This window comes from Heptranchias perlo, chromosome 1, assembly GCF_035084215.1.
Source record: "Heptranchias perlo isolate sHepPer1 chromosome 1, sHepPer1.hap1, whole genome shotgun sequence".
In the NCBI taxonomy this organism is placed as follows: domain Eukaryota; kingdom Metazoa; phylum Chordata; class Chondrichthyes; order Hexanchiformes; family Hexanchidae; genus Heptranchias; species Heptranchias perlo.
Window position 1 is genome coordinate 116,198,577 of NC_090325.1, and position 23,191 is coordinate 116,221,767.

At 41.7% G+C, this 23,191-nt stretch overlaps 1 protein-coding gene across 4 annotated transcripts in view; it reads right to left on the bottom strand.

Moving 5' to 3' along the window:
* Positions 1-5,381: 5,381 nt before the first annotated feature.
* Positions 5,382-23,191, bottom strand: part of ptpn13 (protein tyrosine phosphatase non-receptor type 13) — a 265,922-nt gene continuing 248,112 nt past the window's right edge. For all 4 annotated transcript variants that reach the window (XM_067990460.1, XM_067990453.1, XM_067990445.1 and 1 more), the window contains 4 exons: positions 16,476-16,813; positions 15,570-15,785; positions 6,805-6,867; positions 5,382-6,083 (listed from right to left, as the gene is read on the bottom strand). In XM_067990460.1, coding sequence (XP_067846561.1) covers positions 5,997-6,083; positions 6,805-6,867; positions 15,570-15,785; positions 16,476-16,813 — 704 coding nt within the window. In that variant the 3' untranslated portion in view covers positions 5,382-5,996. The remainder of the gene's footprint in view (positions 6,084-6,804; positions 6,868-15,569; positions 15,786-16,475; positions 16,814-23,191) is intronic.

Genomic DNA, 23,191 nt, shown 5'->3' on the forward strand with positions numbered 1-23,191 from the left:
CCTATTCAATCTTTCCTGATAGGTATAACCTCTCATTTCTGGTATCATCCTAGTAAATCGTTTTTACACCTTCTCCAATGCCTCTATATCCTTTCTATAGCGTGGAGACCAAAATTGTTTGCAGTACTCCAAATGTGGTCTAAGCAAGGTTCTGTTCAAGTTTAGCATAACTTCTCTGTTTTTCAATTCTATCCCTCTCTAGTAATGAACCCCTTTGCTTGGTTTGTTTTCTTTATGGCCTTATTAACCTGCGTCGCTATTTTTAGTGATTTGTGTATCTGTACCCCTAAATCCCTCTGCTCCTCTGCTTTGTTTAGACAATTATTTTCCAGGGATAATGTGGCCTCCATATTATTCCTACCAAAATGTACCATCTCACACTTATCTATATTGAAATCCATTTGTCAATTACATGCCCATTCTGCAAATTTATTAATGTCTTCCTGTATTTTGTCGCAGTCCTCCTCGATATTAACTATATCCCCCCAATTTGGTGTTATCTGCAAATTTTTGAAATTGTACTTCCAATTCTTGAGTCCAAATTGTTTATGTAAATGGTGAACAACAGTGGTCTCAGTACCGATCCTTGTAGGACACCACTTGCTATCTTTTGCGAGTCTGGGTCTTTAACCCCTACTCTCTGTTTTCTGTTTTGTAGCCAGCTTGCTATCCATTCTGCTATTTGTCCCCTGACTCCACATGCTCTGACCTTAGTCATGAGTCTACAATGCGGTATCTTATCGAAGGCCTTTTGAAAATCCAAATATATTACATCTAGTACATTGCCCTCGTCTACACTTTCTGATACTTCTTCAAAGAATTCAATGAGGTTGGACAAGCATGACCTTCCCTTTTGAAATCCGTGTTGGCTATTCTTTATTATATTTTCGTTTTCTGGATGTTTCTCTATTATATCTTTGAGTACAGATTCCATTATCTTTCCTACCACTGACATTAAGCTAATTGGTTTACAGATCTCTGGACTTGTTCTATCTCCCTTTTTAAATATAGGAATCACACCACCAGTCCTCTGCTACCATTCCCTTTTCTAATGAATTTTTATATAGATGTAATAGTGTCATTGCTATCTCTTCCCTAACTTCTTTTAGTATGCATGGATTATTAAACAAAATTTGACACCGAGTCACATAAAGAGATATTAGGATAGGTGGTCAAAGAGGTAAGTTTTAAGAAGCGTCTTAAAGGAGGAGAGGTACAGAAAATGTACTAAATTTGAAAATTACTAAAGCATTAGCAGGAAGCTTTACTCATTTGTGCCCAACCTAATTACAGCTCACACATGCACAGTAAGTTCATACTATGCATTGTCCACGAGAATTAAAATCATCAAAGCATAAAAAATATATTTTTTTGCTCTTCTGTGCTTGTAACAAAAATGAAACATTTTTGCCTGCGTTAGACTATTAATTTGAATTACTTTATTAGTAACAGCATCGGAAGTGTTAAAAATCTAGGTTCACTTAAAAATCAATTAGGAATTTTCCATGTACTGTAGCTAAATATAGATGAGTTGACTTTATTAGTGTTGATTGGATATGCAAATATGAATTAGTATATCCATAGGCTGGTTCCTGATTGATGAGAGTTTAATATGTTAATTGTTTAAATGCCAAGCTTTTCTTTCAAAGCTTATGAACCACAAAACATTTCTGGCTCATTCCACAGGCATTTTCTGTGTATGAATACTGGAAAATGGCAGCCATTCTATTAATTAAAAGTGCTACAGTTTGCTTATGTCTTTTGTTTCGACATGTCTTCAAAAGATCTTGAAACAGGTCAGTCACGTTATATGGCACCACTCACAGACCTATGAAAAGGGGAAGGATCAATGATTGGGTGTTATGCTTTGATTGATAGCTCTGTGGCCAATTGGGAGTTTACCTGTGGTTGCATGAGCCCTGCTACTCAGCCTATAGCTTACTGGGGGTTTGGAAGAGATTAACTCTGTGGCACTGTTTTGCTATGTAAGAAATGAGGAACTGTTTGCAGGAATCTAGCTATGTTGAAAGATAGCTCAGGGAAGTGTCTTTGTTGTTTTGATAAATAGTGAAGGATAGTAAAGTTTGCAAAATTACTATAAATAAATTATATTGTACTGCTATACTCTTCATTTACCTGCCCTACGTTAAATAAATTGGCTGTTGGTTTATAGCCTGATCCACTGTCTGATAGAGTGTATGTACAATCCACCTATCAAAGAAAGGGGAATCGTGGTAGCACATTGTACATTCCAGTAAGCCAGCGTACCATGTAAAGGTTTGATCTTAGGTTGTTTATTGGGGAGGTTTAGACATACTCCAGTTCGTAAGGGATGCAAAGTTTGTTTACAGGAGTGGTCTGTGACACTGAACCAAAGTAGAATTTCTTACATAATGCCCAAAAACATAACCGCTGCGTATAAAAGGAGCAAATCCATGAGACATTCCCATCACTCTACTAAGCTGAAAGCACAACCAATCACATCAATTTAACAGGTGATGTGTTTCTAACATCTTTACAAAATGTCGTTCTACTTGAGAAGCTGTGCTGAATAGATACACATTTAACAGGACAATGGATGGGTAAAAATTCAAGAAGTCAGGCTTCCCCGGAATCTCAGCACAAAAGCAATTTAAAAAAGGGCTTTTATTTTACTGTACATTTTGGTGTAATTGCCTACCAAATCACTACATTTTTAGTAATTTAATGCATTGCTTATTTAAAATATATTTTCTTTCTCATTTTTAAAATGTAACTGTTCTGTCTACAGGGTTCACAGAATTTTGTAATACTGGGTATTGTGCTTGCTGTTGCTATTACCGGAACAATACTCATAGGCTTATCTAAAGTAGAGGGAATTGTCTGATGCATATTGTGAATCAACAGAATAATGGAATACCCACCATTTCTCAGGAGCAACAAAAGCCCTTCTGTACAGTACCTGATAAAAATAATAAATATTTGATTGTATTCTTGTGTGTGCAATAATATGTCATACTGCTAATTTGAGACCAACATCATGACATGAAGTCTCATACTGTTAAAGAAAGGACATTGATCCTAATGATTATATAGAATGTGCTGGATAGGCAGGAGTGTAGTAATCCAGTAGAAAAGTTTTGATGTCATAATGGTGAGAGTGGATTTCAGTTTGTTACCTGGATCCTGATATCTGTTGCCTATGCAATTTTTTGTTTTAAATTAAAAGTACGCTTTGTGAGTTGTGTTGTAGGCTAATGAAAGGAGGAGATTTAGGTGTCGACAGGATTTCAAGCTATGACAGGTACCACCCTAAGTGCACTTTCCCCTACATTCTATTTGGTCTTTTTTGGGCTAACATCTTCTGTAGCAGTTATTTCCCATCACTCTATGAGAGCAATCTAATAGGAGTTCATCCATAAATTAAGACAGGATTAGCAGGTAAAAGAGCAGAGAAGGGGGACACATGATAAAATACTGTAATAGTGAAAAAGGAACTTCAACCTAGTCACTAGGTTTAGGAGATTCCCACGGATAGGCCAGCAGTCTGTGCCCAAAAGAAAGCCTGAATATTCCAACATTAACCAATCACTATTAAAATCAAATCATAAACACTAACTTAAGATGAGACCAAATTGGTCGTCAACTGTTGTTGAATTAGAATGTTGAATTTAAGAAGGTATTTAAAAATAAAATGTTTTCTTACCGGCTGGCTCTCAGCCATAGTACATTACAATGTGCTGAGCCATCCAATCAGGAAACAGGTGGCATCTTGAGAGAAAGCAACAGCTCAGACTGACTCCTGTGATTTGTCTAACCAATCATAATATGGCGCAGCCTCCTGCCTTAGGTACTAATTTCTTGAAGTAAGGCAGACACAAGAGGCCCGTTAGAAGGAGGACCAACATTCCCGTTCAGTGATGGTTAGCTAGGGACAGTGCAAATTAATAGCTAGGCCAAATTAATACAAGGTTAATAGTATTATAGAGATAATTACTATAGTTGCTTTACAACAGGAAATGGAGAGGCTAGGGGCCATGATCTTTAATTAAGTGGGCTACAGGGAAAATAATTTTTTGTACCTGTTGTACTTATGAAATTCAAAGTCATTGATCAGAAGTGATGGTCTGCCTTCAACTGGGGAATGTTTTTATTAGACAATAATGCATTTAGATTGTAAGGTGAAACACCAGGGAATCATTGGGATAGGATTGATAGCTATAAGGTAAACTGTTGTGTAGAAATTACAATGTAAATAAAGCCTATTTGAACATTTGTTTCCCAATTTGATTCTGGCTGGAGTGTATTTACATTATAGCTGTCCAAAGAACTATTTTCCCCCTTTGGTTTAATATAAAAATCAAAGTGCAGTGGTAGTTGAACAACCTAGAATAACGAAACAATTTTAACGTACTCCCTGAGCTTGACGGACCATGAATCACAATTAAAAATCTATCACCATGATGAAGTGTTGGCCTGGGTCATTGCAGATCAGTATGCATATTCCTGGTGTAAAGCCACTGCCAATAAATCAATGTATGGGCAATCACATACAATTTAGTTTGAGGCCTGAATACTCCAGGGCAGTTGCCATTTCTCTATCAAATGAGTTCAGCTTAAATCATCCTCGGCATAGCCTCTATGACTATGGAGATTTAAACTACTCTATATAGTGAAAACACTAATTCTGTGCTTATATCAGTTCTATGTGATGTGGTTCTGCAGTGTGAGTTAGCTCCTGGTACACTGAAATCCACTCTATTGGGAAATTGGAATACACAGCACCAGCAACAATGGGAAACCAACATGTATGTATACAGTCACATTTGTAACTTGCGTCTTCTGTCCCTAGACCTCTCCCAAGGTCTGTACAGAACCACAATGTGGAAATCATATGTAATATGCTGAAAGCTCAACCTTACTGTGTCCAGAAAAAATTGGCGGCATGAGGTATCCAGCAAAATCCCCCCCACCCACCAGCAAAAGGGCTAGAAAGACATTTCTTGAGGTGGTCTCTGCAACTGGAAGCATTAGTGCCACCTTATTTATATTACAGCATTCCTGCTAGAGTTGGGTCTGCTTTCATTAGCAGTGCTGCAACATAAATGCATACAATAGGTAGAGCAAAGAGAACAGAAGTGCAGCACCTCTCACACAATGGGCCACATTTGGACTTTTACTACGTAGCATTACAAAGACAAATGCACATTACCCATTTTAGAAAGAATCAATCATCCAGCTAAAAACGGTGCTTCTCGGCTGGTCTATGTGCCTACATTAAGTACAAGCTGCAAGAGAGGTGAGAAATCAGATTCCTTTCTGGCAAATATGATGAAACTGAATTACAGATTTTACTTTTAACAACAAAACACCATATCAGGACATTTCCACTTTTTATTTACAATTTTGGAGTATCCAGTAAACAATACGTTTAGATATATCCAGATAAATTTGTTAAATGTAAATATGTACATGAAAAATTATAAATGAAAAGAAATTTAAAATTGTATATTATACAGGAAATTTTTCATGCCATTGTACATAATCCCATGAAAGGCATAAAATCAATACTGTTTTCATTTTTGTCTATACAGTGGTAAACATACAATAATTAAGAAAAAATGCATTGAACAGTTTCCAACTAATACCACACTGTACTGAATGCACATGTAACATGGTCAACATTAGCAATATGTGTTTCAAATGCTGCTGCTGTCATGAATTCTTAAATATTACCACAGTTCAACATTTGCATCAGGCAAATTAACAGGATTTAGTAATTTTACATTAGACCCAAGCAACTACAAAACATTCAGCTTTTGACAATATCTTGCTTAATTCTGTTTTTTTTCCTCCTGAACATTGTTCTTTAGACACATTCAAATTGTCTTTGAGGTCAAAATAATACAAAGTATTCATCTAGTTCTAGAATAAGGCAGGTATGTTGGTGATAAGGGCAGTTTTTGTTCCTGTAGTAAGGAGACAACTTTCCAGAGTTATAGCCATTTTGGAAACGTTCACTGTGCCTTTACCGTTTCTTTCTCCTTCAGTTGGAGTTGTGTGAGAATGTGTAGGATGACTTGATAGCAGAATACATACTGCGCCTACATATAGCAAAACATAAAATCTTTTAAAAGTTGTACATTGGTGATCAGAATTTTATTACTGAATGCAGTAAAACTTGTAATATCCCATGTACCATCCACCTCAACAAGGAGTATTAGCCCATTAAACTTGTACAACAGGTGGCTGTTACAAAGGCATTTCATTGAACGGGCTGCATTATGAAGTTCAGTAATATTTAGTTGGTTTCCACTGAAGATATTTAGGACAGTGAAAAACAGCGAGACGATTGGAAATACTGCTCTGTGACAATTACAGAATACTGTGCATGTTTTAAATCAGACTGTTTTACAATAACGGCCTTTATTGAATAAATACACTCTTGTTATAGGTTTATAAGGCAACAGAGCTATATAACGAAAAAAACTCCATCAATCTGACTTTGGGGGGAAAAAGTCTACTATATTTTGGGGTTCTTGTTTCCCTAATAGAACTTCATTAAGACTTAGAACAGAAGCAAAATTATAATCTCAAAGTAATTTTTGTATTTATTTTCCATTTCACAAAACATGTAATTTAATGTAAATACAGTGTATTGTTAAAAGACCAGATCACAACCCTGCTGCACACTTCCTGAAAATCTTCAGGTATATTCTTTCATCCTTCAAGTGATTCCACCAGCTCACAAAATAGTATTACTCTGCTCTGAAAGGGACTTATCAACTCAGCAATGGAGCAGGTTTTATGTTCCTGAAAACTCACCTCAGTCTGGATCATCCCATGTCGTTGGCGTCTCATAGTTTCAACAATATGAGAAATGTCAAACTGTTGGCAGACAAGAGGAAAAGTTAGAAAGTGTGTATCAAACAAATAAAACAGTCAAGATTAGGGCTTTATGCAAACCAGTAAAGATTTCAAACCAAAAAAAAAATCCATAAAGTGGTTAATATCATCAAGCTAAGAAAGAAAGCAGCTGTGCAAATGAAACTAACTTGGAAATATTAGCTTATGACTGCCGAGTATGGTTTGTTTAGGAAGGTGATGAAAGCCCCACATCTTCTGCATTTTCAAATTTCAACTTCCAAAGAGTTCTAGAATTATGTAAGATCAGGGATAATATTCTTAAGATACTTCATTTTGTATTAAACAAAACTGCATTACAGATAATGTACTTCCAACAAGGGACAGTTTACTCAGCAGTCAGTTCAAGATTATTTTTAAAAAGAGACTTAATTTAGGCTAAAGGTGTAAACTTAATTCCCCTTTCTCTTGAGGGCATTGATTTACGCTGGGCTCAATCCATATATGACAGCTACCTTCTAGTACATCACCCAAGATGTCATTCTCTATGTGTGAACAAGACAGTTCACAGGCTGTTCAACCAAATGCATTTTCAGAAGGATGGTGATCAGAAGCATGAATCCATCTAAATTCTCAGCATGCAACCCAGGGACTTTGAGGCCTTGTTTTATTTCAAATAACAGTACAATACCAAAATTGTGTCCCTTAAACCATCTTAAGTCAAGGGCAATCAAGTTGAGCCATTTTTCAAACCTCATTTTCACAGCCTTGCAAATGACTGAGGTTCAAGAGATTCTGTAGGGCAGAAAAAAACAGCAGAAGCACCGCTGATCTTTTATCAGTTTCCCTCCATCCCTGTGGAGTCTGTGGAGAGCAGAAGGATTGGTGCAAATCTTACCTTCTTGCAACTTTTGTATTGTTGTCATATAATGTACATAGAAACATAGAAAATAGGAGCAGGAATAGGTCATTCGGTCCTGTTTTTTTTTAATTCGTTCACGGGATGTGGGCGTCGCTGGCAAGGCCGGCATTTATTGCCCATCCCTAATTGCCCTCGATTGACCGGAGGTCACCGGTTACGGTTATTGGCTTAGTACAAAGAGAAGAGTCAATTCTCTCTTAACTCTCAATTCGCTTCTGGCCAACAGCCCTTCGAGCCTGCTCCGCCATTCAATATGATCATGGCTGATCCTCTATCTCAATACCATATTCCCGCTCTCTCCCCATACCCCTTGATGCCTTTTGTGTCTAGAAATCTATCTAGCTCCTTCTTAAATATATTCAGTGACTTGGCCTCCACAGCCTTCCGTGGTAGAGAATTCCACAGGTTCACCACCCTCTGAGTGAAGAAATTTCTCCTAATTTCAGTCCTAAATGTCCTACCCCGTATCCTGAGACTGTGACCCCTCGTTCTAGACCCCCCAGCCAGGGGAAACATCCTCCCTGCATCCAGTCTGTCTAGCCCCGTCAGAATTTTACATGTTTCAATGAGGTCCCCTCTCATTCTTCTAAACTCGAGTGAATACAGGCCTAGTCGAACGAATCTCTCCTCATACAACAGTCCTGCCATCCCAGGAATCAGTCTGGTGAACCTTTGCTGCACTCCCTCTATGGCAAGTATATCCTTTCTTAGGTAAGGAGACCAAAACTGCACACAATACTCCAGGTAAGGTCTCACCAAGGCCCTGTATAACTGCAGTAAGACATCTTTGCTCCTGTACTCAAATCCTCTTGCAATGAAGGCCAACATACCATTTGCCTTCCTAACTGCTTGCTGAACCTGCATGTTTGCTTTCAGTGACTGGTGTACAAGGACACCCAGGTCCCTTTGTACATCAACATTTCCCAATCTATCACCATTTAAGTAATACTCTGCCTTTCTGTTTTTCCTTTCGAAGTGGATAACTTCACATTTATCCACATTATACTGCATCTGCCACATATTTGCCCACTCACTCAACTTGTCTAAATCACCTTGAAGCCTCTTTGCTTCCTCCTCACAACTCACAATCCCACCTGGCTTTGTGTTGTCAGCAAACTTGGAAATATTACATTTGGTTCCCTCATCCAAATCATTGATATATATTGTGAATAGCTGGGGCGCAAGCACCGATCCCTGTGGTACCCCACTAGTCACTGCCTGCCGCCCCAAAGACCCATTTATTCCTACTCTCTGTTAACCAATTTTCAATCCATGCCAGTAAATTACCCCCAATCCCATGTGCTTTAATTTTGCACACTAACCTCTTATGTGGGACTTTATCAAAGGCCTTCTGAAAATCCAAATGCACCACATCCACTGGTTCTCCCTTACCTATTCTACCGGTTACATCCTCAAAAGACTCCAGTAGGTTTGTCAAACATGATTTCCCTTTCATAAATCCATGTTGACTTTGTCTAATCCCTTTGATATTTTCTAAGTGTCCTGTTATCACATTCTTTATAATAGACTCTAGCATTTTCCCTACTACTAATGTTAGGCTAACCAGTCTGCAGTTCCCTGTTTTCTCTCTCCCTCCTTTTTTAAATAGTGGGGTTACATTTGCCACCCTCCAATCTGTAAGAACTGTTCCATAATCTATAGAATTTTGGAAGATGACAACCAATGCATCCACCATTTCCACAGCTACCTCTTCTAGTACACTGGGATGCAGATTATTAGGCCCTCGGGATTTATCGGCTTTCAGTCCCACTAATTTCTCCAGCACTATTTTTTTACTAATACTAATTTCCTTTAATTCCTCCTTCTCACCAGACCCTTGGTTCCCTAGCATTTCTGGGAAGTTATTTGTGTCCTCTTCCGTGAAGACAGAACCAAAGTATTTGTTTAATTGCTCTGCCATTTCCTTGTTCCCCAGTATAAATTCTCCCGTTTCTCACTGTAAGGGACCTACATTTGTCTTCACTAATCTTTTTCTTTTTACATACTTGTATATACTTTACATACATACTTACATACTTGACTCCGGACCCCATGAAATCTCATGGCATCAGGTCAAACATGGGCAAGGAAACCTCCTACTGATTACCACCTACTGCCCTCCCTCAGCTGATGAATCAGTCCTCCTCCATGTTGAACACCACTTGGAGGAAGCACTGATGGTAGCAAGGACACAGAATGTACTCTGGGTGGGGGACTTCAATGTCCATCACCAAGAGTGGCTCGGTAGTACCACGGCTGGCCGAGTCCTGACTGATATAGTTGCAAGACTGGGCCTGCGGCAGGTGGTGAGCGAATCAACACGAGGGAAAAACCTACTTGAACTCGTCCTCACCAATCTACCTGTCGCAGATGCATCTGTCCATGACAGTATTGGTAGGAGTGACCACCGCACAGTCCTCATAGAGACGAAGTCCCATCTTTGCACTGAGGACACCATCCAACGTGTTGTGTGGCACTACCACCGTGCTAAATGGGATAGATTCAGAACAGATCTAGCAGCTCAAAACTGGGCATCCATGAGGCGCTGTGGGCCATTAGCAGCAGCAGATTTGTATTCCAGCACAATCTGTAACCTCATGGTCCAGCATATTCCTCACTCTACCATTACCAACAAGCCAGGGGATCAACCCTGGTTCAATGAGGAGTGTAGAAGAGCATGCCAGGAGCAGCACCAGGCGTACCTAAAAATGAGGTGCCAACCTGGTGAAGCTACAACACAGGACTACAGCATGCTAAACAGCAGAAGCAACATGCTAAAGACAAAGCTAAGTGATTCCACAACCAACGGATCAGATCAAAGCTCTGCAGTCCTGGACAACATTCAGGCTTGGGCTGAAAAGTGGCAAGTAACATTTGCGCCAAACAAGTGCCAGGCAATGACCATCTCCAACAAGAGAGAATCTAACCACCTCCCCTTGACATTCAACGGCATTACCATCGCCAAATCCTCGACCATCAACATCCTGGGGGTCACCGTTGACCAGAAACTTAACTGGACCAGCCACATAAATACTGTGGCGACAAGAGCAGGTCAGAGGCTGAGTATTCTGTGGCGAGTGACTCACCTCCTGACTCCCCAGAGCCTTTCCACCATCTACAAGGCACAAGTCAGGAGTGTGATGGAATACTCTCCACTTGCCAGGATGAGTGCAGCTCCAACAACACTCAAGAAGCTCGACACCATCCAGGACAAAGCAGCCCGCTTGATTGGCACCCCATCTACCACACTAAACATTCACTCCCTCCACCACCGGCGCACTGTGGCTGCAGTGTGTACCATCCACAGGATGCACTGCAGCAACTCACCAAGGCTTCTTTGACAGCACCTCCCAAACCTGTGACCTCTACCACCTAGAAGGACAAGGGCAGCAGGCACATGGGAATAACACCACCTGCACGTTCCCCTCCAAGTCACACACCATCCCGACTTGGAAATATATCGTCGTTCCTTCATCGTCGCTGGATCAAAATCCTGGAACTCCCTACCTAACAGCACTGTGGGAGAACCTTCACCACACGGACTGCAGCGGTTCAAGAAGGCGGCTCACCCCCACCTTCTCACGGTCAATTAGGGACGTATAATTGTTGCAATTCATGCATTCGTTCCTTAAATGTTAGCCATTGCCTATCCACCATTCATGCTTTTAATGAAGCTCGCCAATCTATCATAGCCAACTCACTCCTCATACCTTCGTAGTTTCCTTTGTTTAGATTTGGACCCTAGTTTCGGATTGGATTCACTTTCCATCTTAATGAAGAATTCTATTATGTTATGGTCACTCTTCCCTGAAGGACCCCGCACAACAAGATTATTAATTAACCCCATCTCATTGCAGAATACCCAATCTAGGATAGCCTGTTCCCTAGTTGGCTCGTCAATATACTGGTATAAAAAACCATCTCGTATACACTCCAAGAATTCATCCTCCACAGTATTATTGCTAATTTGGTTTGGCCAGTTTATATGTAGATTAAAGTCACCCTATGATTACTGTAGTACCCTTGTTACATGCATCTCTAATTTCCTGTTTGATGCCGTCCCCTACATTACCACTACTGTTTGGAGGCCTATAGACAACTGCCACCAGTGTTTTCTGCCCCTTGGTACTTCTTAACTTCACCCAGACTGATTCTACATCTTGATTTTCTGAGCCAATATCCTTTCTCACTATTGCTTTGCTAACAATTCCACCCCACCTCCTTTTCCTTTTTTCCTGTCCTTCCTAGTAACACAAATGCACGCTGTGACTTTCATTGTCAAAATCACACTGAATACATCACATACTTGTTGCTTTTGGATCCACTTTTGTAATTAGGTCCTAGGTTCTAAAAGGTTCTTAATAACGTGACATCAGATTTAATTAAACTATTTTGATTGCAATCCCATGCGTTGTATTTTATGGTATAATCAAATGCTTTCTGTATGCTTAGAGTTTTGAATTGACACACAATAAAACAATTTTGTACTAACAAATTTAAAGTTAAAATTCCATGCCATTCAACTAACTGCACAAGGTTACATCTGAGACTGTAAACTGCAAATTTTCCTAATAAAGTACAATGAGGTATATAGAGGTACAGAAGCATACCACCTAATTACATCCAGATTTAACCTGTAGTTCAACATTCAATACAGCACCAAATGGAAATCACCTCAGCAGAAAGAAACTATGGCCCAAATCTTACTGTGTGCAAGTTAGCTAGACTTTTTCCTGCACCCTTTACCTCGAAAATGTTTTGCTCTGTAAGTTGCTGGAAATATGAGGGCAATGGGGCATCTGGGACCTTGGTGAACGACAGGACCAACAGTGTATCTCCTTAAGCAATGAAACAGGAAACGACGGAAAAGGGGGGTGAATTAGAATCAAATTGGGTACAGAAAGAGAAGTAAAGAGAGGGAAAGAAAGTTTGGATTAAGAGAAAAAAAAGAGACAAAAAGGAAAAGTAAGAAAAACATTATATTTTAACATTTTTAAAATCTCTAAGAAGAATTTACTACCTGCTGGAATGAGACTCAACAGTTTAAATTGGTCCCTTTCTGGTCTGGAGAGGTTGATTGGCATTGCATTAACAATTATCACATCGTTAAAAGGGTACTTGTGCTGTTAAGTATGAGTTCTAAATTTCTGCATCGAGTTTAATTGGCAATTAATGTGCAAATACAGCAAATTCTTAAAAATAACGGGGGGGTTGAGGGCGAGCTGTTGTTTGTTCGAGGCAAACAGCGGAGCAGCGTAAATCGACCAGCAAGTTATGGCAAGTTCTCCGCCTGAACTTGCTGGCCGATTAGCACATTAATAATGGCGTGTTTCGTGAACTTGCCGTTATTTTTCCAGCAAGATTTGGTCCTATATAGCTGGCTGAGTGGAGGAAAGAGTTAAATTATGAAATTCTCTGACTTTAGAATGAACACTTTTGGTGGGGAGAGGGGAGCAGGGAAATCATCAGATTGCAGTAACTTGAAAAAATAAAATTTTCCTCACTATCTGAAGAAATTGTGCACCATTTAATACTAGTGTGACATGTGACACTTATTGAGGATTTATTTGTAGTCTGCAGGATCTAAAGTGCTGACTTAGTTGCTTTACCCCTACCACCCCACCGCCCCCAGAGCTTGTAGTTGTTACACTTCACCTTCATTATTAACAACTGTTAAAAATTAAAGCTCTTTACATCTCCGTGCAGTAGTGAAACTTGCTGCAATGTTTGTTCAAATGACGATTTATTTTTCTCAGAAGAAACCCTCTTACTGCTGAATGTGAACACCAGTGCAACACATGCATACCATTTGGATCTGTAAGTCCCTTTTGAAGCAGCCATTTACCAGCTGAAAGAGCCCCGGGGACGAGTTCTAATCAAAACATGCTGTACAGTTCCAGATATGCTAAGAAACATGTTTTCTCCAGGTGTAGTACACCAAATTAAATACAGAAAACATATCCTGTGCATTTAAAAAAACATATTGTTTCCATTTTTCTTCCCTCCAGAAGACTCTATTGCCTGCTGTGATATGGCATTGCAAGCTCCAACAGTCCACAGGTACTTACACACAGGGCCATTCTCCAATCATAAGCCTAGACAGTAAATGTCAACAGGCAATTTGACTGTAGACATTACAGCCAAGCACGATCCTGTTCTCACCTGATACCCACATCTGTGCAGTCACAGGAAAGTGTTTGGGAGCTGAACCCTGGCTTATCTTTCCCTTCCCAGCTCAGGGGCACCAAGGCCAATTATAGTGTCCTATTGCTGCCATGGCTTAGGTCAGCTGATACACCACAGTCGGGGGATTGAACCTGGGCCCTTCCTGGTTTGCAAAGTTCATTAGCACACTGGATGGTGCATTATATCCACTAAGCACAAACATACACAGAAGAGTCCAGATTTTGCTGAAGGTGAAAATATTCTACAGCATGGGGGAGTGCCTTCATTTGCTCACCATTCATTGGCAGGTGTCTGAGCCACTAGTGTTGCATCTAGGATGCCCGCTATTGCAGCAGTGCCGACTTAAATGGCCCAAGCCATTGGGCAGCCTGACCCCTTCCTCCCCACCCCACCCTACCCTGGAAACTAAGTTCAGTGGCCCCCTAGTCATTTTCTTACAAAAAGGGCCATTAAAAAAAAAAATCCCAAAGGAACCAAATCTTTGGGGCCCAAGCCATAATCCCAGCTTGAAACCCCAGGTGGTCCCTACATCCACTCCATGGTTGGCCAGTATACCGTGTCTCAGCAGGCATCCTGCACTGACCATATTCTGCGGCCCAATGATAGCCTGGGGTGCGGGAACTCTCGGACCCCCTGCACCCTCTTAAGATGACGGCCATGCAAAGGGCTGGGTGGAATTGTCAGCCCCATAGGGCCATTCTTTGGCCCTAGGCTGGCAACTAGAGTATCAGGGTGCTAGCCTAGTTTCTGGCCATTCTGGCATGTTCTTGCCAAAATTATGATGGGAGTACACTGCAAAAGATAGCTGATTTTCAGCCGCACAATGGATGAGAGGTTTAAGACACTTTTAGTTATCATTTTTAATAAATGTGAAACCCGTGGTATTCAACTTGATTTTGGCCTGACTCTTCCCTTTTATCAATACACTAACACAATCTCACTGGTCCCAAATTCAAAATTCCATTACCAATATGTCCCAGTTTGGATGTCTAATTATTTAAGCCTCATTGCTGTAATTTTTCACTTCTCTTAATATCTAATTTTTTTGCATAATGTGCACCTGTTTAAGGGTTATTTTTCACTGTAAAATGGTTTGTCATGTAGAAATTATAAAATAACATGACTTTTACACTAAGGCACCAAAGCATATGATTTTGAGTGCAGATTATTTTTGCTGGAAAAAAAAGTATAGAAAGAAGAAAGAACTTACATTTATATAGCATCTTTCACATCCTTAGGATCTCTCAAACTGTCAATGAATTGTTTTTGAACTATAGTCATTGTAGTTTCATAGGCAAGCATGACAGCCAATTTGCACACAGTAAGGCCCCACAAACAGCAATGAGATAAATGACCAATTAATCTGTTTTAGAAGGTAGTGATTCAGGGATAAATATTAGCCAGGCACTGCTCTTCCTTGAATAGTGCCATGGGATCTCTTATGTCCACATGAACAGGCAAACTCAGTTTAATGTCTCATTTGAAAGATGACACCTCCGACAGTGCAGCACTCCCTCGCTAATGCACTGATGTGTCAGCATATATTATGTGCTCAAGTCCCTGGAGTGGTAAGCTAAGAAGGATTTCATATAAATCTCTATTTTGAAGAAATACTTACATCAAGGCCTTTGCTGATGAATGCCAACACTGCATCTAGACAAATAAGGGTCCCAGAACGACCAATCCCTGCACTACAGTGGGCAATTATGGGGCCAGATTGTTTGATGTGTCTCATGTAGCTGAGAAAGGCAACTAATTGTTCTGGTTGTTGTGGAGTCCCATGGTCTGGCCAGGCAGTAAAGTTCAGATGGGTTACTTGTCGTGACTTGCCGCTCTGTACAAACAAAGGAACGGTTTTGGTAGCCGCATTTAAACCACAAAACAACCCCCGGCGTGAAACGTTAAATAAATACTCAAATGGAGATATGAGGGCCAATTTTCCTGAACTTGGGTGTGCCCCACCTGCAATGATCTGAACCAACCTGCATTTGCAGATTCAGGTCATTTAAAAGGTCTGGCATTCCTCCGGTGGAGGCCCATCCCTGGCAGCGCCAAATGGCCGGAAGCAGGAGGGCGAAAGTCAGCAGTTGGGGCCTACTGGCTGCTGTCCAAAAGCAGCAGAAAGAAGGACTCTAGAGCCATTCCTTGACCCGATGATCTTTGGGTCCTGCCCTTTTACTGCCTGCCCCATACCAATCAGAGGGCTGGCAAAGCCTCTCGGTGCCCTTCAAAATGGACATCCCACAGGCAAGAAAATGAGGCGGGTCAGGGATGGCCCCTCCCACCTCATTTGAATGACTGTCCTTAGCCTGCACCTTTTGCAGCTGGCATTAGGAGATGCATAACAATGATTCACTCGCCAGCTGGCCCCTCCCGCAATGAGTTAGCAAAGACTGTGACATCAACATATAAGCAATTAAACATGTGAATCATGTTCTAGCACTCTGTGACATAGCGTGTTGGTACAGTTAACTGATTGTACTATAAGATTTTTGTAAAGAAATTATCACAATTTAGCACATACCTGCAAGTCGTTCATCTCGATTTTCCGAATAATAAAGTCTTCCAGTGGCTGACAACTCTGAAAGATTATCTGAATCCTGTTATTTACTATTATTGATTTCCCCTGAAGTTCTGGCCAGTATCTTTGACATTTGACCTTTCCTCCTTCAACCTCCAGGGTCATCATGGCAATGATATTAGACTCCTGTTCCCAAACCATTTGCCAAAAATCTGCCAGTGTGTGAGGTAGAGGGCCTTGACATGCAATGTATGCACAGTCTTTCTCATCCACTGGGATTCTTATAAAGCTGGCATTAATGTATCCACACTCTTCTCCCAGAGGAACTCGTGTGCCATCATCTGCAATTAATAAATATATAATTAATCATATGTTTACATTCATTTCCACATCTAATATCTATCGACCATGTCTTCATATTTCTATGAAAACTCAATTGGAAGCAAGCATTTTACATAAAAAGTTAATAGAAAAAAAATTACATCCTTGTTTTATAAGGTTGTCACAGTTCTAAATTAGATAAATACTAAATTCCGGTTAGCTTCCTTTTACATAGGAATTAAAGACATTTTCTATTGCTTTTGATGAATAGCAGGTGGGGGTGGGGAGGATAGAGCAGGGGGACAGGAGAGATGCTGGGATCTGACACAGATGTAAAAAACCTTCTGTTCTCATGCCGAACCACAGAAATATAGCAAGTATGTAAGCAACAGTCAGCAGTTGGCCCATTAAGTGTGTTCCTTCCAGAGATCCACTTTGTCCAATTTAATCATCTAACTACAAGTGAACTACGAAGGGGATTGAAAGTTTTAAAAACTCACCCTAACTACCAGAGATAATCATACAATACTTCAGGATATCAAATAATTAATTTTTTTTAATCGTTCATGGGATGTGGGCATCGCTGGTGAGGCCAGCATTTATTGCCCATCCCTAATTGCCTTTGGTGGTGGTGAGCCTCCTTCTTGAACCGCTGCAGTCCGTGTGGTGAAGGTTCTCCCACAGTGCTGTTAGGAAGGGAGTTCCAGGATTTTGACCAGCGACGATGAAGGAACGGCGATATATTTCCAAGTTGGGATGGTGTGTGACTTGGAGGGGAACGTGCAGGTGGTGTTGTTCCCATGTGCCTGCTGCCCATGTCCTTCTAGGTGGTAGAGGTCGCGGGTTTGGGAGGTGCTGTCAAAGAAGCCGTGGCGAGTTGCTGCAGTGCATCCTGTAGATGGTACACACTGCAGCCACAGTGCGCCGGTGGTGAAGGGATTGAAGGTTTAGGGTGGTGGATGGGGTGCCAATCAAGCGGGCTGCTTTGTCCGGGATGGTGTCGAGCTTCTTGTGTGTTGTTGGAGCTGCACTCATCCAGGCAAGTGGAGAGTATTCCATCACACTCCTGACTTGTCCCTTGTAGATGGTGGAAAGGCTTTGGGGAGTGAGGAGGTGAGTCACTCACCGCAGAATACCCAGCCTCTGACCTGCTCTTGTAGCCACAGTATTTATATGACTGGTCCAGTTAAGTTTCTGGTGAATGGTGACCCCAGGATGTTGATGGTGGGGGATTCGGCTATGGTAATGCCATTGAATGTCAAGGGGAGGTGGTTAGACTCTCTCTTGTTGGAGATGCTCATTGCCTGGCATTTGTCTGCCGCAAATGTTACTTGCCACTTATGAGCCTAAGCCTGGATGTTGTCCAGGTCTTGCTTCAATGCGGGCTCGGACTGCTTCATTATCTGAGGGGTTGCGAATGGAACTGAACACTGTGCAATCATCAGCGAACATCCCCATTTCTGACCTTATGGTGGAGGGAAGATCATTGATGAAGCAGCTGAAGGTGGTTGGGCCTAGGACACTGCCCTGAGGAACTCTTGCAGCAATGTCCTGAGGCTGAGATGATTGGCCTCCAATAACCACTACCATCTTCCTTTGTGCTAGGTATGACTCCAGCCACTGGAGAGTTTTCCCCCTGATTCCCATTGACTTCAATTTTACTAGGGCTCCTTGGTGCCACACTCGGTCAAATGCTGCCTTGATGTCAAGGGCAGTCACTCTCACCTCACCTCTGGAATTCAGCTCTTTTATCCATGTTTGGACCAAGGCTGTAATGAGGTCTGGAGCTGAGTGGTCCTGGCGGAACCCAAACTGAGCATTGGTGAGCTGGTTATTGGTGAGTAAGTGCCACTTGATAGCTCTGTCGACGACACCTTCCATCACTTTGCTGAAGACTGAGAGTAGACTGATGGGCGGTAATTGGCCAGATTGGATTTGTCCTGCTTTTTGTGGACAGGACATACCTGGGCAATTTTCCACATTGTCGGGTAGATGCCAGTGTTGTAGCTGTACTGGAACAGCTTGGCTAGAGGCGCAGCTAGTTCTGGAGCACAAGTCTTCAGCACTACAGCTGGGATGTTGTCGGGGCCCATAGCCTTTGCTGTATCCAGTGCACTCAGCCATTTCTTGATAGCACGTGGAGTGAATCAAATTGGCTGAAGACTGGTTTCTGTGATGGTGGGGATATCGGGAGGAGGCCGAGATGGATCATCCACTCAGAACTTCTGACTGAAGGTGGTTGCAAACGCGTCAGCCTTGTCTTTTGCACTCACATGCTGGACTCCGCCATCATTGAGGATGGGGATGCTTACAGAGCCTCCTCCTCCTGTTAGTTGTTTAATTGTCCACCACCATTCACGACTGGTTGTGGCAGGACGGCAGAGCTTTGATCTGATCCGTTGGTTGTGAAATCGCTTAGCTCTGTCTATAGCATGTTGCTTCCGCTGTTTAGCATGCATGTCGTCCTGAGTTGTAGCTTCACCAGGTTGGCACCTCATTTTTAGGTACGCCTGGTGCTGCTCCTGGCATGCTCTTCTACACTCCTCATTGAACCAGGGTTGATCCCCTGGCTTGTTGGTAATGGTAGAGACAGGAATATCCCGGGCCATGAGGTTACAGATTGTGCTGGAATACAATTCTGCTGCTGCTGATGGCCCACAGCACCTCATGGATGCCCAGTTTTGAGCTGCTAGATCTGTTCTGAATCTATCCCATTTAGCACGGTGGTAGTGCCACACAACACGTTGGATAGTATCCTCAGCGCGAAGACGGGACTTCGTCTCCACAAGGACTGTGCAGTGGTCACTCCTACCAATACTGTCATGGACAGATGCATTTGCGACAGGTAGATTGGTGAGGACGAGGTCAAGGTTCGCTCGTGTTGGTTCGCTCACCACCTCCGCAGGCCCAGTCTGGCAGCTATGTCCTTCAGGACTCGGCCAGCTTGGTCAGTAGTGGTGCTACCGAGCCACTCTTGGTGATGGACATTGATGTTCCCCACCCAGAGTATATTCTGTGCCCTTGCTACCCTCAGTGCTTCCTCCAAGTAGTGTTCAACATTACAATCCGTGAATACAATCCATGTTAGTCATCCATTCATGCTATGTATGATATTTCTATGGTTCTAGCAGCACAGAAACAATCCTGCTCCACTGTGCCAGAAAGATAATGGCTCCTAATTAGGAGATCTATAGTTGCCGAATGTTCATGTTTTGGTGAGCAAACAGCTTTTTGGGCCCTCATTCACGCCATACATGTCGAGACTTCAGTAAATGCAGAGAGGGGCAAATCGCTACACTTTACAGAGCAAGTTCAAATTATGTCCAGAAATGCTGTTTTCAGAGCCCTGATGTGAACGGGAAGGGACACACACACACACGCACAGAAATGTTTCACGATTTGTTTTTGTATACGATACACAGCATGTATATCTTTTAGTAATTCTGCACACCACAAAACCAATGATCAAGTCATCGAGAAGTTCCTGCCTTTTAGCTGAAAAAAGCCACAGTAAGCTGTAAGGTATGAGGGAGAGAGGAGAGAATATTAGGGAATATATGCAATAAGAAAAAACTGAATGGATTTTGTTACGAATGCATAAGCTCACAAAAATACTCGGGTAAACAGGAGGTCTTATGAGTGATATAAAAGTTCTATGTTCGAGTTCAGCACTGGTCATGTTGCAGTTGATACACTAATTCTTGTGAAGGACAACCTGTCAAAGACTCAGAAAAATACTCAAGTGCACCTCCTCTTGACTGATCAGGAGTTCAGCTTTTCATGACTACGAACTGCCATGAAAAGTGAATGAGGTGTACGAGAATAATAGAAGAAATGAAAACCATTATAAAAAATAATTGGGCAGATATTCACTGTTGGGAGTAAAAGCCATTGTGCTGTCATTAATCATGTATATTTACTACTGCTCTGTTAACAATGAATAGACTGATCTGTTGTTGCTTATTGTTGCCAGTAAATTATGGCATCCAATAATAAGTTAGAGCACTGTGACAGTAAACAGTAAAGGCATGGTTGCCAAACATTTGTTTTTCACTCAAATGGCTGGTGTTCTTGGCTTATGTTTGCACTGCTCGCTGAGAGGCTGAGAAATCTGCTTATTTTTACAGCATGTCGTCACCCATAAAGCATTGCAAATCATCCTTGCTGCACATGCGTGAAGTTTCAGGTCATGTACAGGAGATGGCTTGCAATGCTTTATGGGGCAAATTTAGTCAGTTGTTTCTGGCTCCCAGGAATTAACATGAGCAGGGCTCGAAGGTTGGTACGCATATTGTGTGGATGCATTTGCCTGTCACTCAGCACCTCCTCACCTCGATACTGGACTGCTAACTTCTGCATCATCAGGCAAGGATTGCAGATGCAACCCTTGTCCTTGGTGCAGTGCTCAGCTGCACCACCATTTTTCTGGAATTCTCTAATAATGAATGAACTGGTTCAGTGGCAAACATAAAAGCTGAAGGAAAATACATCCCATTATCAGGCAGGTAGAATTCAACAGAAAACCCAAAGTAGCTTCCCCCAGGTCTTAAGTGCTTGGAATTTCAGTATCGAAATTTAATGCATGAAGCTGCAAAAATAGTGAGAAAAAGATTGCAGAATGTTCATAAATTAGTAAAGGAGAGGCGTCCAAGTGTGCAAGTGGTCACTGGGCTAGGACAGGCCAACATTTCTGGAGGTCTTTGGCGTCCACATGAAAGCATCAATACCCAACAGGAAAACCAAAAATGGAACGTGTGTCTGAACAATGATCACTCCCTCCGACAACGCTAACATTTCTTGTTACTAGGATTACAGTGGAGAAATTTGATCTTTTATGATAACATTTATCAATACATGCAGTGATAACTCTAGGAAAAAAAAGTCCTGGGATGGAAAGATAACTATTTCCGGCCTCTCTCTCTCTCTCTTCTGGGGACACTTATGGAGTCATAAGAACATAAGAACATAAGAAATAGGAGCAGGAGTAGGCCAATCGGCCCCTCGAGCCTGCTCCGCCATTCAATAAGATCATGGCTGATCTGATCCTAACCTCAAATCTAAATTCATGTCCAATTTCCTGCCCGCTCCCCGTAACCCCTAATTCCCTTTACCTCTAGGAAACTGTCTATTTCTGTTTTAAATTTATTTAATGATGTAGCTTCCACAGCTTCCTGGGGCAGCAAATTCCACAGACCTACTACCCTCTGAGTGAAGAAGTTTCTCCTCATCTCAGTTTTGAAAGAGCAGCCCCTTATTCTAAGATTATGCCCCCTAGTTCTAGTTTCACCCATCCTTGGGAACATCCTTACCGCATCCACCCGATCAAGCCCCTTCACAATCTTATATGTTTCAATAAGATTGCCTCTCATTCTTCTGAACTCCAATGAGTAGAGTCCCAATCTACTCAACCTCTCCTCATATGTCTGCCCACTCATCCCCAGGATTAACCGAGTGAACCTTCTTTGTACTGCCTCGAGAGCAAGTATGTCTTTTCTTAAGTATGGACACCAAAACTGTATGCAGTATTCCAGGTGCGGTCTCACCAATACCTTATATAACTGCAGCAATACCTCCCTGTTTTTATATTCTATCCCCCGAGCAATAAAAGCCAACATTCCGTTGGCCTTCTTGATCACCTGCTGCACCTGCATACTAACTTTTTGATTTTCTTGCACTAGGATCCCCAGATCCCTTTGTACTGCAGTACTTTCCAGTTTCACGCCATTAAGATAATAACTTGCTCTCTGATTTTTCCTGCCAAAGTGCATAACCTCACATTTTCCAATATTGTATTGCATCTGCCAAATCTCCGCCCATTCACCCAGCATGTCTATATCCCCGTGTAGGTTTTTTATGTCCTCCTCACTCTCTACTTTCCCTCCCATCTTTGTATCATCTGCAAACTTTGATATGTTACACTCGGTCCCCTCCTCCAAATCGTTAATATAGATTGTAAAGAGTTGGGGACCCAGCACCGACCCCTGCGGGACACCACTGGCTACTGGTTGCCAGTCCGAGAATGAACCATTTATCCCAACTCTCTGCTTCCTGTTAGATAACCAATCCTCCACCCATGCCAGAATATTACCCCCAATCCAGTGATTCTTTATCTTGAGCAATAATCTTTTATGTGGCACCTTGTCGAATGCCTTCTGGAAGTCTAAATACACTACGTCCACTGGTTCCCCTTTATCCACCCTGTACGTTATGTCAGGTTTAAGGGTATGGTAGCATAGCGGTTATGTTACTGGACTAGTAATCTGGAGACATGAGTTCAAATCCTGCCACGGCAGCTAGGGAATTTAAATCTGGATTTTAAAAAAAAGCTAGTATTAGTAATGGTGACCATGAAACTACTGGATTGTCGTAAAAACCCATCTGGTTCACTAACGTTCTTT